This window comes from Corylus avellana, chromosome ca3, assembly GCF_901000735.1.
Source record: "Corylus avellana chromosome ca3, CavTom2PMs-1.0".
In the NCBI taxonomy this organism is placed as follows: domain Eukaryota; kingdom Viridiplantae; phylum Streptophyta; class Magnoliopsida; order Fagales; family Betulaceae; genus Corylus; species Corylus avellana.
The window spans coordinates 10,941,722-10,954,767 of NC_081543.1; the positions used below are offsets into that span (position 1 = coordinate 10,941,722).

Here is a 13,046-nt window from a genome sequence, read left to right on the forward strand (position 1 = left end):
TGCTCTACCACAACGAATCTCCTACACTTGACATCCAGATGCATCCATCACAGTCAGGATACAACTCGGCTACATAGGCAAGTCACATATGGCAAGATCATCGGAATGGTTATGATCTGCTCTTAAAAGGCTCTTGACAGTTACGCGCCATCCTCGAAATCTTATTAATGTCGATAACGGCCTCTTATCGATCATAATGACAGGAGACACGAATGTTAACTTTGTCGGCCGTTACGACCAAATCCTGGATCCTCCGCCCAGTCATCATAGCTATATCCGTATGATCAACTAGAAAAGACCTCACTTCAGAGGTACGCATATATACAACACTAAGCTCTATACTGAGTTTGTACAAACACTGACTTAAGTATCGGAGGAGGAACTGCCAACCATCACCCGGCGCATCCTCTTAATGTGTGCTCTGGTTTTTGTAGGTTTGAAAGGAAGTGCGAAGAAGAAATGAGTGGTTTGGACTTCCCTTAAGTCCACCGTACCGGAAACTTTAACAACAATACTTATTGATAAAAAGAATAGATTTTCAGTTCATTTAAAAGTATGATATATTTGTAAAGATTGAACCGAATATTTTATTACGACGCATGATTTATGTGTACTTTTGTTAGTTTGGCATGCATTTAGAAATGTTCTTTGAATTGTGTTCAAGTAATAATGTTTAATGCTGTATAGCTATGAAAGAAAAGTAAAGCAAATTGTAATGACGGTATCATGAACATTTGCATGAATGAGAAACTATGAACAAGAAGTAAATGATAAAAATGGGTAAGCAAGAAAAGGAAAGGTTGATTACAATGGAGAAAGTCCTTGGTTGAAGAAAGAAAACTGCTTGGATATCACGAATTGTGGTGGGGCAATGGCTTGGGTTGCACAAAGTGGTAGATCGTTGGTTGCCAGGGAAGACGACCGATTTTTGAGCTCTGATATCAAATTGACGCAGTATGGATATCAAAACACAAATAATAGTAGCAGATTTCACAAACTCATCACTCATGTACACAGGAACGATGGAGTCTCACCATGGTTGTAGAGTAGTCTCAACTCAAACATTTGTACTAACTTTTTGATATTTGTCATTGACTAACTGATAAAAGGATTACATATTTACATGGTTTTTATAGACAAACTACTAATTCTAAATTGACGTTGATAAGGGAAATAACAGTTACCTTTGGTAAATGTTTTGTAGTGAGTTATTTTTTTATTTTTATTTTTTTTTTTTTGTTTTAGTAGTAATAAGAAGTAATTGATGTGATATAAATATGTTGACTTTTATGGGAGAAAAAAAAATTGGAGCTGTGAAAATAAGGGTCGGGGGAGATGAAAGTTGCTTGCCAAATGATACCAATACAACTAGAACCATAGTTGGCATCAACTACAAAGCAATAAGATAAAATTCAACTGAACTTTGAAAAGTAGACTTCTAGGATTCTAACTAGACTCTTAGCAGGGGAAAAGGATCCTCTTTATTTCACTTGAATTGGGGAAATGTAGAACATCTATTTAGTGCATTTTGGAGGGCAATATTGTTCATTTATTTTTTGGGCAAAATATTTTGGACAAGTATACCCTCATAATTGCACTAAATGGATGCTCTCCATTTCAAGTGAAATGGAGAGGATCCATTTCTCTTACCAGGACTCATCCAACAAGTGTTGTCGGCCACCTCTTTATTTTAGATGAAATTGATAATATTCATGAATTAAAGTTTGTGCGTTTAAATAATGTTATCATGTCTTTTTAAAAAATTTAAATAATGTGACATCATGATTCATATACACAATTGGATGCATAAATTTTAAATATTGACCATAAAATAAATATTATATGATACCAGTATTGGGTGGTCTTAGGCATATTTCAACCCCAAAAGCTAGCTCAAGAGGTGAGGCTTTCCCTTACACTTATAATGTAACACCCCAGCTCCAAGTGGTATGATATTGTCCGCTTTGGGCCAAGCCCGCACGGTTTTATTATTGGGTTTACCCCCAAAAGGCCTCATACCATTTAGAGAGAGTATATTTCATATAAACACATCATCTTTTCCATGCCCAAGCAATGTGGGACGTCACAATCACCCTCTCTTAAGACCCAGCGTCCTCGCTGGCGACCCTCATGAGCTTGTGCACGCTCCCCCCATCTCAGGCTGGGTTATGGCTTTTATACCATATGTAACACTCATGCTCCAAGTTGTATGATATTGTCCGCTTTTGGCCAAGCCCGCACAGTTTTATTATTGGGTTTACCCCCAAAAGGTCTCATACCATTTAGAGAGAGTATATTCCATATAAACACATCATCTTTTCCATGCCCAAGCAATGTGGGACGTCACAATCACCCCCTCTTAAGACCCAGCGTCCTCGCTGGCGACCCTCATGAGCTTGTGCACGCTCCCCCCATCTCAGGCTGGGTTATGGCTTTTATACCATATGTAACATTCATGCTCCAAGTGGTATGATATTGTCCGCTTTTGGCCAAGCCTGCACAGTTTTATTATTGGGTTTACCCCCAAAAGGTCTCATACCATTTAGAGAGAGTATATTCCATATAAACACCTCATCTTTTTCATGGCCAGGCAATGTGGGATGTCACATATAAACTGACTATCAGTCCCTTCCACAATCGATGCGGGATAACCCCAACAATCTCCCCCTCACACATCAAGCCCTGGGTCGGAGCGGCGACAACCCGTTTCTCCCGTAGACTGTTGGGCCGAGACTTGTTGGTAAACCTGGGCTTTGATACCAATGTTGAAAAAATGATGATGCAAAAATAATAGCGGAATCAATATAGAGAAAATGACACAAGGATTTACGAGTGGTTCAGTGTTGGACACCTACATCCACCACTTGAAATACCCTTAAGGGCTACAGTGTGTTCATTAACTTGATTTGTCTACAATACAAAGTTCTCCATTTATAGGGTACTGCATAAATACAAGTAAATTAAATCTCTTTGATTTGATTACCGTCTCAATATTTGATTACAATCAACCCATAAATAGAAAATATTTCAATGTCAACCTAATTATATACAGAAAATATTATATTTTCCGTATATTCTAACATAAATAAAAAGTATCTTTCCCTAAAGTTAAAATGTTTTCCTCACCGAGCCTTTAGGAAATGGGTAAAGATATTGAGCACGACCGGCGTGCTTCAACAGTGAAGCACGCCGGCCGTGATTTTTTTTTTATTATTATTTTAATTTTTTTGAAAAAAAAAAAAAAAAAAAAATTTAGCCTTGGCGTGCTTCACTGTTGAAGCACGCCGGCGTAAGTTGTATCATGACTCTTAGGAAATTGAAGCATGACTTCTCATTTCGGTGATGCAATTGAGATAGAGAGGGTATCCTTTGTGGATCAGGATCCCCTTGTGGATTTTAAAATATAGGGTATCTTTTGTGGATCAGGATTCCCTTGTGGATTTTAAAATATAGGGTATCTTTTGCGGATCAGGATCCCCTTGTAGATTTTAAAATTACATAATTTAAGTCGCTTTTAGGCATCAAACAACTTGAAAAATGATACCTATTAAAATGGTAATATCTTATCAAGCTAGCCAGAAAGAATTTCACTCCTGAAAGGTTTTTTATTCACTTTTACATGAATGCTTATTCTTTATAAAACTAAAAGACAATTTTTTTGCGTAAAGCTCTTTTACAACATAGATACCAAGAACTCGATGAAAATATACTAAATTATCAACTGTATCATACCACGTTTTTAATAGGTAACATTCAAATGTTACAATATAAAAGATGGCTTAAATTTCGTGATTTAAGAACTTATAATTTGTTTAAAATTGTAATGGATCATCATCCATGGCTTGTAGCATTTTTTTTTTCTTTTAAAAATAAGAGTTTTGGTTAATTTTTATTTCTATTGTCATTGACACGAATAACCATACTTCACAAATATACCCCCCCCCCAAAAAAATGGTAATTTTAAGTCGTTTCGAAACTCGCTCACCTAAAAACCCATCTCACTTCCTCTCTCACTCGCCGTTTCACTCTCGTCTCTCTCAGACCAGGCCATGGATTTGCTGTCGGTCTCATCCTCTTCTTCATCTACCTCCCTATTATGCCCTCGCATCCTCTCCCGCTCCAAACCCTCCCACCATTTCTCCTCGTTCAATCCCCCAAAACCCTCCGCCCCCAGAGCCTTCATTCCCAGCTCCCTCCGCACTGCCGCTCCCAAATCCCTAGCCCTTGGCCTGGCCTTCGAAACCCAGCAGCGAGAACAGCCCCATGTCACTTTCGAACCCTTGGGAGGGTCTCCGCAGGGCCCCGGGACCGCCATGAGAGGCGGCGAGGGCGATGCCATGGGGCTTTTGCTCAGGGAGAGGATCGTGTTCTTGGGGAGCCAGATAGATGACTTCGTGGCCGATACTATTATCAGTCAGTTGTTGCTCTTGGACGCTCAGGACCACACTAAGGACATACGTCTTTTTATCAATTCCCCTGGCGGGGCTTTGAGGTAAAAAATATATTTTCTTCTGTCATTTTTTCTGTTTGATTACCGAGAAAATAGAGTTGTTTGCCTAGTTAGAATAGATAAAGAGGTTGGTGGGTGAATTAACAGAGGCTTTCTATGAGCTAAAGATTTTTTTTTTTCTTTTCTAGTTGATTGTAGTGATTGAAGTTTGACTGTTTAAATTGGCCCTTGATCGATCTTAACTATGTCTTTGCTTAGTAGCTACTACTAGTTAACTACCAACTGATTTTGAAACAACACGTTGTCGTTTTTTGCAAAATTTATTGATTTATAGTCGAAATAATTTTGCTGAGATCTCTCTCATGATAGGTGAGTATTGAATTTAACACCCACCTTGACCCAACGCACCCGCCTGACTCCTGTAGCCACCTTAGCAAAGGCTCAAGGGCATGTAGAGGCATCAATTCAAACATCCCTGGCATGGGAGTTGGATTTTTGGCTTCTTATTTTCATAGAAAGCATCAAGTTGATTGGGATGCATTAACTTGGGTGATGAAATTGTCTATAACTCTGTCGTTGTCTACAGTACACAGAAATTTCTTCAGCAAGGTTTAGATTTGGGAAAATTTCATTAACTCTGCCACGAAGTAGAAAGAAGCAATAGAGAGACCAGAGAAAGAAACAAGAAAAAGAAAAAGAGGAGCTTCAACCTTTCCTTCAGACCCTTCAGCTCTTTATCAATTAAACTACCTATCTCACATCCAGATTTAACTTTACCCTTCCTTCTCAATGCATTTTGTTTTGAGTAGAAATAGATTTATCAACCTCATCCCTCATCCCCAATGGAAACAGAAAATTAAACACCATAGAATTTATATGCAAAACCTCTTTATTTTTTGGTACATAGTGTTTGTTTTATTTTGAGAAAATTTTGAACATATTGGAGACATCTTTTCTCAATGATATCAAATGAACTTGAAATTAGATTGAAAAGTAAGTGCAATTCGGTGTAGATGTTCTCTAATTTTAGCTAGTCTTTTCTTCTCTTTTTCGGTCTCGCTTCTTTCTCTCTCTGTGTTAATTTTTAAATGCTAGTATTCTCTCATGAAATAAAGAGTCATGTAATTGATAGTTCTCACTCTGTTTCTTGTTAATTTATCATATGTATGAATAATATACGTTCTATTTTTGGAATAATAGGTGATATGATATCTTGGTGTTTTTCATATAGTGTCAGGTATTAATAAGTGAAGGCACTACTTTTTTTATTTTCCTTTAGTTCACACACATTCACTAGAGGACCACACTTCATGCTATGATGTTGCATGAACTTAGAATCTAGAGCCTGTATGTGCTGAGTTTTGGATTTGAACATTTTAAAAGTTATATCTAACTGTTATTAGAGTGTTTGACAGGCATCAATTGCCATCATGACTTTTGACATAGTTAGCAAAATATGAATTGGGTCTGGGAATTGCATCCCCAGTATAAATTGGTCATTTTTTTCCCTGGTAACTTTCTGAAGGTAACTGATTATAGTGAGTGTGCAAGCTGTGATTTAAAACTAGGTGTCTAGAACTGCTCAAGCATCGTTATTACGTATTTATATAACTGCATACTTGTGTATGTAATTGCATGTATTCTTGAATACCAATGAGCTCTAGCTCAAAATGCAGACAAGAAGGAAATGTTTATATTTTAATTTGGTTTATTTCATTTAAGGAGTCAGTCTTATTTATTTGGTTTTAGAATTTCTAGATAAGGATTGTACTTGTGGCCATGGATCTTATAAGGGTTTCGTTTGTGGGTTTTAATAACTTGGGCTTATCAGTCAAAACCAATGGAGTCTAACTTCTCTAGGGTTACATATAGTTTTCTATAAATATTGACGTAACATTTTCCTGGATTTATATAACATTGCTTGTGTGAAGCATGCTTTTGTTGTAGTTTACTTAGACTTTTCTGGTGGTTCTATTTAATGGAATGTAAGCTTTATTAGAGCGGCTCAAGATTGGGAGGTGGATGTTTTGCCTTCATTCTTCATGTTGTTGTATTCCTATAGAATGAGATGTGGAGAAAAGAAAAGAAAAAAAGCTTTGGCGGGCCCTTCTCACAAAGGGATGTTCGATGTTAGCTCCTTTTATAGGGTCATTGCATGTAATGATTGCATTCATTTCTTTGGAAGAGTATTTGGTAGTCCAAGGTTCTTTTGAGACGTTTTTTTTTGCTTGGTAAGTGGCTTTAGGAAAGATCCATACCATGGACAATCTTAGTAAGCGGTATATCATTGTGGTCGATAGGTGGTGCATGTGCAAGAGGAATGGGGTGTCCGTATATGATCTTCTTCTTCATTGTGAGGTTGTTTGTGCCTTATGGAATGCTTTCTTTAGTTGCTTTGGGCTGTCTTGGATTATGCCTAGTCAGGGGTGGTTGATTCGTTTGCTTACTAGTGCACGGGTGGTTGTTCTCAGAGTGTTGCCGTGTGGAAAATGGTGCCCTCTTGCCTTTTGTGGTGCATTTGGAGAGAAAGAATGATCGAAATTTCAAGGACCGAGAGAGAATGTTGGAGGAGCTCAAGTCCCTCGTCCCTCTCTCTCTCTCTCTCTCTCTCTCTCTATATTGCTGCGTTTTTAGCTCCTTCGGTGATTAGTTTTAATGATTTTTTTTTTCTTTCCCTCCTAGATAGACTTTTCTCTTGTATACTTCCTGTGTACTTGGGTTGTTTGTGTTTTTAATAATATTTGATTATTTAAAAAAAAAAAAAAAAAAGATTTTTAGCTATATGCTGTTAAGTTTGTGTGATGCAATCCAATACATAAGTGTGATGTGAAGGAAAACCATATTTGATTCCTTGGGTATATTTTTTATTTCCAGCACCTTGAAACTGTGCAACCTGACATTGATTTCTCACCCTTAGAACCCTAAGATTAATAGGATAAAAACCGTGGCACATCCCCCTTTCATTAGCTTCTAAACCTACAAAATCCAAGCTGCTACAGTTCCCGATTTACTGTTGATAGCCCAGAACACCCAAGCAAAAACTTGAGTTCTCTTTCTTGTTTCACTCCAAACTGTATGTGCTGCCTTACCCTGTTTGAAACCCAAAATCCCCTAATATTTTCCTGCCTTTTCCACCACAAATCCTAGTCCTAGATATAGCTTTCCTTCCAAACAAACCTCTTTGTTTCGTTTGGTAACTCTTTTCTGAAATGTGTATTTTTGTGTTTGAATAGAGAAAAGTGATTTTAAAATCGTTAGCCAACATGGCCATAGTTTCCTTAATGGAATTTCCACATTTAGTGCCATCTCGTATGTTATATTATTAGCTTTCTTAGTATATTATTTGGTTTCTTAGTTACCCTACTTCACTCTTTCTTTCTGTATCAGTGCTACGATGGCCATCTATGATGTTCTACAGCTTGTGAGGGCTGATGTTTCCACAGTTGCACTTGGCATATCAGCATCAACGGCTTCCATAATCCTTGGTGGTGGGACTAAAGGCAAGCGTCTGGCAATGCCCAATACACGGATCATGATTCATCAACCTCTTGGAGGTGCTAGTGGCCAAGCACTAGATGTGGAAATTCAAGCCCGAGAAGTCATGCATAATAAGAATAATGTCACAAGAATTATTTCAGGATCCACTGGTCGCTCATTTGAACAAGTCCAGAAAGATATTGATAGGGATCGTTACATGTCCCCTATAGAAGCAGTTGAATATGGAATAATTGATGGAGTTATTGATAGAGATAGCATTATTCCTCTAGCTCCTGTGCCAGAAAGGGTGAAAGCAAGACTGAATTATGAGGAAATGAGTAAAGATCCAAGGAAATTCTTGACACCTGATGTTCCAGATGATGAGATATACTAGCTTTGGGTGTATGCTACAGGTATAATATTCTTACTGCTATTCCTTTACGTGCTATTTGTCTACAATTAAGAGAGATTCTGCAATTGTAGTGACGAAGTCCTGTTAAATTTAAACTTTTTGGAGTTATTTTCTTTAGCTTTTTGACTATTTAAGAAAGTTTTAGAAAGAATTTAGGGTTGTTTTGGTTGCATGTCATGTTTGGCAACTTCCAGCCCTCCTTTTTTGGGCCTTCTAACGGTAAACTGGGCAAAGGCAATATGTTAGACAGACTTAATATTTACATGGATTGTATGGAACTGTAAATTGTTTTGACAACAGTTTTTTTTTTTTTTTTTGATTAATTTGATTACCGAAAAAGCAGGATATACAACAAAGTCCAAAACACACAGTAAAGGGCATCCAAGCCTTGATACTTACTAAATCTAACTCCACAAAACCAAGACAATATCTGTGTACCGAAAACAATAAATACGTGATGCCAGTTTAAAACAAACCCTCACTACCCCGGAATAAGACCTCCATTTCACTTGAAATGGAGAGGAATCATCTCATGGTCTTTTGTTGCACTTAATGGTGTATATGTTGCCACGTAATTTAAAATTTTTAAACAGTGCGGCAACATCTTCACCATGTAGCAATATATACACCATTAAATTTGTAAAATATAATCTGAATTTTTATTTTATAAGTAATTGGGATATCATTAAAAGTGTAAGGCACCCCCATACAGGAAATATATATATGAGAAAACACCTAATTAGAAGAAGAAAATAAAGCAAGGGAATCATGGTAACTAGTCACCAAAGGATAACAAAAGCTGTTGTCCAAAGATTCGAAGTATAGAAAAATAATGACTTAAGCTTCTCCAAAGTTCTCTCATAGTTTTCAAAACTTTTATAATTCCTTTCCCTCCATAGGTACGAGGCATGAAGGCATCATCTTCCACACACTAGGATTCTGAATGCTCCCAGTAGTCTACCAACACACATATAAGTTGATTACTCGTATAAGCATAACTCAAGACAACCCAAATCGACTGAAGAAGACATCCCTTAAGGCACCGGGCACCTCACAAGGAGAAGAAGATGGTCCATAGACTCGCTGTTTTACACATGCAATGCCTATCAACCGTAATAACATGTCGTTTCCTCAGATTATTCAACGTAAGGATATTTTTGAGGGCCGCCGACCAAGCAAAAAAACCCGCCCTTTACCAAACACTCTTCCAAGAGAAACATAAGCCATCATTGTGAACCAAGATACTATAGAAGGATCTAATAAGGAACAAACCTCTTTTTGAAGGGACTCACCAAAGCTTATCTTCACCTTCCCATCTCACTCTAGTTGAATACAACACCCTAAAGAAAGAGGCAAAGTTATCCACCTCCCAATCATGAGCCGCACTAGCAAAGCTTAGATTCCACTAAGTGAAGCCACTCGAGAACTCTGAGTATGCCACAATAGAATCATCTTTCGCACAGGCAATGCCAAATAAATCTAGAAAGACGGCCTTATGAGCCATATCCCCACACCATAAATCATGCTAGAAACTAATTTTGGTGTAATTTCCCACCTCAAATCTGGTATGGCTTGAGAACTTTTCCCAACCCCTTTTAATATACTTCCATAAGCCCACCCGTACGTCCTAGAACACCACCCTGCCTATGAACAACCAAATTAGCATCTACCACCATTCTCTACCAAGCCACTCTCTTGTCATAGCCGTTTACTTAAAAGAGCTCAATTGAACATCAGCAAGTTCTGAACCCCCAACCCTCCTCCTTCGAAGATTAGAGAACAAACCTTGGACTAGCTTACCAGGTAATATTTGAACTCTTCGCTTAGCCCACCCCATGGAAAATCACATTGAAGCTTCTCAATACAGTTTGCAACACCTATGGGAAGAGGAAAGGGGGACATGAAATGCGTAGGTAAATTGGAAAGTCTACTCTTTATAAGGGTAATCCTACCACACTTAGACAAATACATCATTTTCCAACTAGCTAGGCGACGCTCTATCTTTTCAATAACTTTGTTCCAAGTGGACTTGGCCTTATAGGAGGCCCCCAATAGAAGACCAAAATAATTCAAAGGCAAAGAGGAAACCCCAGAGCCCATAATATCTACAAATCCATCCACGTCAACATCACCCATGGGAACCAATACTGACTTAGCCAAATTAACCGTCAAGCCCGAGACAACTTCAAAACGTAAGATGAGAGGTGTCCATCTTTGTCCCCACCGAGAAACTAGATAACAGTCCCCCACTCCGCACTCACTGCAACATAAATCATCCTACCAAGCCCCTCCATCATAATGATGAACAAGAAAGGGGACAAAGGGTCCCATTGTCTCAAGTCACGGGAGTTACTAAAAAGACAGGTGGGAGTGCCATTCACCAAGATTGAGAATCGCATTGTAGAAATACAATGAGCTATCCAACAGTACCACTTACCCCCAAATTCACACCTCTTCAGTATGTACATAAAATCCCAATTAACATGATCTTAGGCTTTTTCTATGTCTAGCTTGTAGAGTACACTCGGCTCGCTAGATCTTTTCTACTATCAAGCCATTCGTTGGCAATAAGAACAAGTATCTTGCAACTTAGAGATAATCTTTTTCAACACTGTCTTTAGCCTGTTTGCCAAAATCTTATCAATAATTTTATAAATCCCACTCACAAGGCTAATCGGGCGAAAGTCATTAGGATCAATAGACCCTGTAATCTTCAGAATGAGGGTAATGAATGTAGCATTAAGGCCCCTTAAACTAACCACTAGCATGGAAGTCACGAAAGAAAGACCTTCATAATGTCTACTTTTAACACATCCCAGTAAGGTTGGAAAAACACTATAGAGAAACCATCAGGGCCGGTGCACTTAACTGAATCATGAAATGGTTCTTCATTTCAAGTGAAATAGAGAGGATCCTGAACCACACAAGCTGATGGAATAGATGATACACCTAATGACTAGGAAACTTGACTCAAAGCACATTGTATAGTTTAAGTGAAGCCAATACAATAAATTACTCTAGCAGCAAAACCTAGAGTACACAGCTATGTTGCACGAATAGGTCGGACAGAAGTGTACCACCAAAGGGCTTCAATGATAATGCAAGATGTCCAGGATCACTTGTACAATCAACTCTAAATGGGCCTTGATGGGTCAAAGAGTTGACTTTATGATTTGAATTTGAAATTTTTCTGACTTTCAATGTCAGGAAAAAAAATTGGCCAGTGATCTAGTTTTATGGAAGTAATAGATTATACTGCTCAGAGTTGAATCCATGATCTCAAACTCAGGAAAAATTTGGTCAGTGATCCAGTTTCATGGAGGTAGGTGGAGATTTTAAAGCTAAAACTAAAAGCATAGTGTTATTTCCAAATTGCACTCCATGAAGATGATCCACCTTTCCAAAGAGAGCAAGCTGGGGCAAAACCTCTGGCGGTGATTGCACTTTTGTTGTGTAGGTTAGAAACTATACTATGCTAGTTCACTCTAGAAGACCTAGTCTGACTTTAGTTAGTAGTAGTATAGATTAGTTAGATTCCTATAATAGAAGAAGAGCCTAAAAAATTCTTTTTATCAATATACTGCTTTTCCTACACATTCATCCCCACACTCTAATGGGGAATATCTACTAATAATTTGGATTTATATATATTTAAAAAAAAAAAAAATCGATAATCAGCCAAGTAGCTGCTAAGAAAGCAATAGTTTGCTTTTCGGCTGGAATCGAAGCAGCAGATAGATCAGTAGATAAGATAAGTTGCAGTGAATAAATTATTCGCTGCTGATCCAAACCCCTCTTAGTTATCATCTCAGTTATCATCTGATCGTCTTTAAGATCGGAGAGGGGCAAGGGGAAAGGGTGGGTGGCTCCTTGTGTGCTTTAGGAGGTGCCCAATTCCGGAAGGAAAGTTACACATACAGGGTCACACACTTACTTTAGTCATTTGTCCAATTGAACAATGAAAACTAGACATAGGGAAACAGAGAGTTTCCTTGCCTGTGCTCAGTTGTTGTTGATGAACCATGGCATGTGTTTTTATGAAATTGATTTGAGGCATTCGTCTTTCTGAACTTTTATTTTCCATGACATGAAAGATCTTAGATGTACATTGCTCAACAGAACCCTTGGTTGATACCTATTAGCTTATTATCATCATGTAGAAGTTGCTATGATAACGATGAGTGAAACTCCGAATCAATGACTTTGTTTTGGCCCCCTAAAAATTTTCTTGAATCAGGCATGGATCAAGGTTTGGAGTTGGCAGATTGTTGATTTGTTGTATTTATTGCTTATTGCTGTGGATTTTGGGGAATGTTTTCAGCTCTTCCTTGGCCCTTTGCGCAACTGTGCTGGACCACAGAGAGCAATAGCATACAGTAGTTATGGTTGAGCTGTTCCTTTGTTTCCTTTCCATCAACTAATTGTTAAAGAAATTCTCTTGATTTTCATTTTTCTCTCCCAGCTCTCTCGCACACACCTCTGTTGCCAGCTGCTGAGCTAAAATGGAGTCTAGCATTTACAGTTTATGGCATTAAGTCTATTTGTAAGCAAAGATGGCATTGTCAATACAGTGCAATGATTTTAAGGTGTTTGAACAAAAGAATTGCCTGGTAAATTACCGACTTTTATGTGAAATAATTTATACTTAATTTTCTTTTTTTAATTTTTGCCCTTTGAAGGCTCTCAAAGGATTACAGAATAAGATAA

At 38.0% G+C, this 13,046-nt stretch overlaps 1 protein-coding gene across 2 annotated transcripts; it reads left to right on the plus strand.

Moving 5' to 3' along the window:
* The first annotated feature begins 3,962 nt into the window (after nt 1–3,962).
* On the plus strand, nt 3,963–13,002 carry LOC132173937 (ATP-dependent Clp protease proteolytic subunit 4, chloroplastic). 2 transcript variants are annotated; one of them, XM_059585620.1, is made up of 3 exons: nt 3,963–4,492; nt 7,838–8,340; nt 12,577–13,002. In XM_059585620.1, the coding sequence occupies exons 1-2, from the start codon at nt 4,050–4,052 to the stop codon at nt 8,319–8,321; spliced, it is 927 nt and encodes a 308-aa protein (XP_059441603.1). In that variant the 5' UTR covers nt 3,963–4,049; the 3' UTR covers nt 8,322–8,340; nt 12,577–13,002. The 2 variants fall into 2 exon arrangements, with proteins under 2 accessions (XP_059441603.1, XP_059441602.1); XM_059585619.1 differs by having other exon boundaries at nt 12,802–13,002.
* Nucleotides 13,003–13,046: the final 44 nt, after the last annotated feature.

Excerpts from the sequence above, each read along its gene's own strand:
- LOC132173937 (XM_059585620.1), top strand. The coding sequence starts at position 4,050 with ATGGATTTGCTGTCGGTCTCATCCTCTTCTTCATCTACCTCCCTATTA. Across the intron at positions 4,493-7,837 it reads TCCCCTGGCGGGGCTTTGAG|TGCTACGATGGCCATCTATG; the intron begins GTAAAAAATATA and ends TTTCTGTATCAG.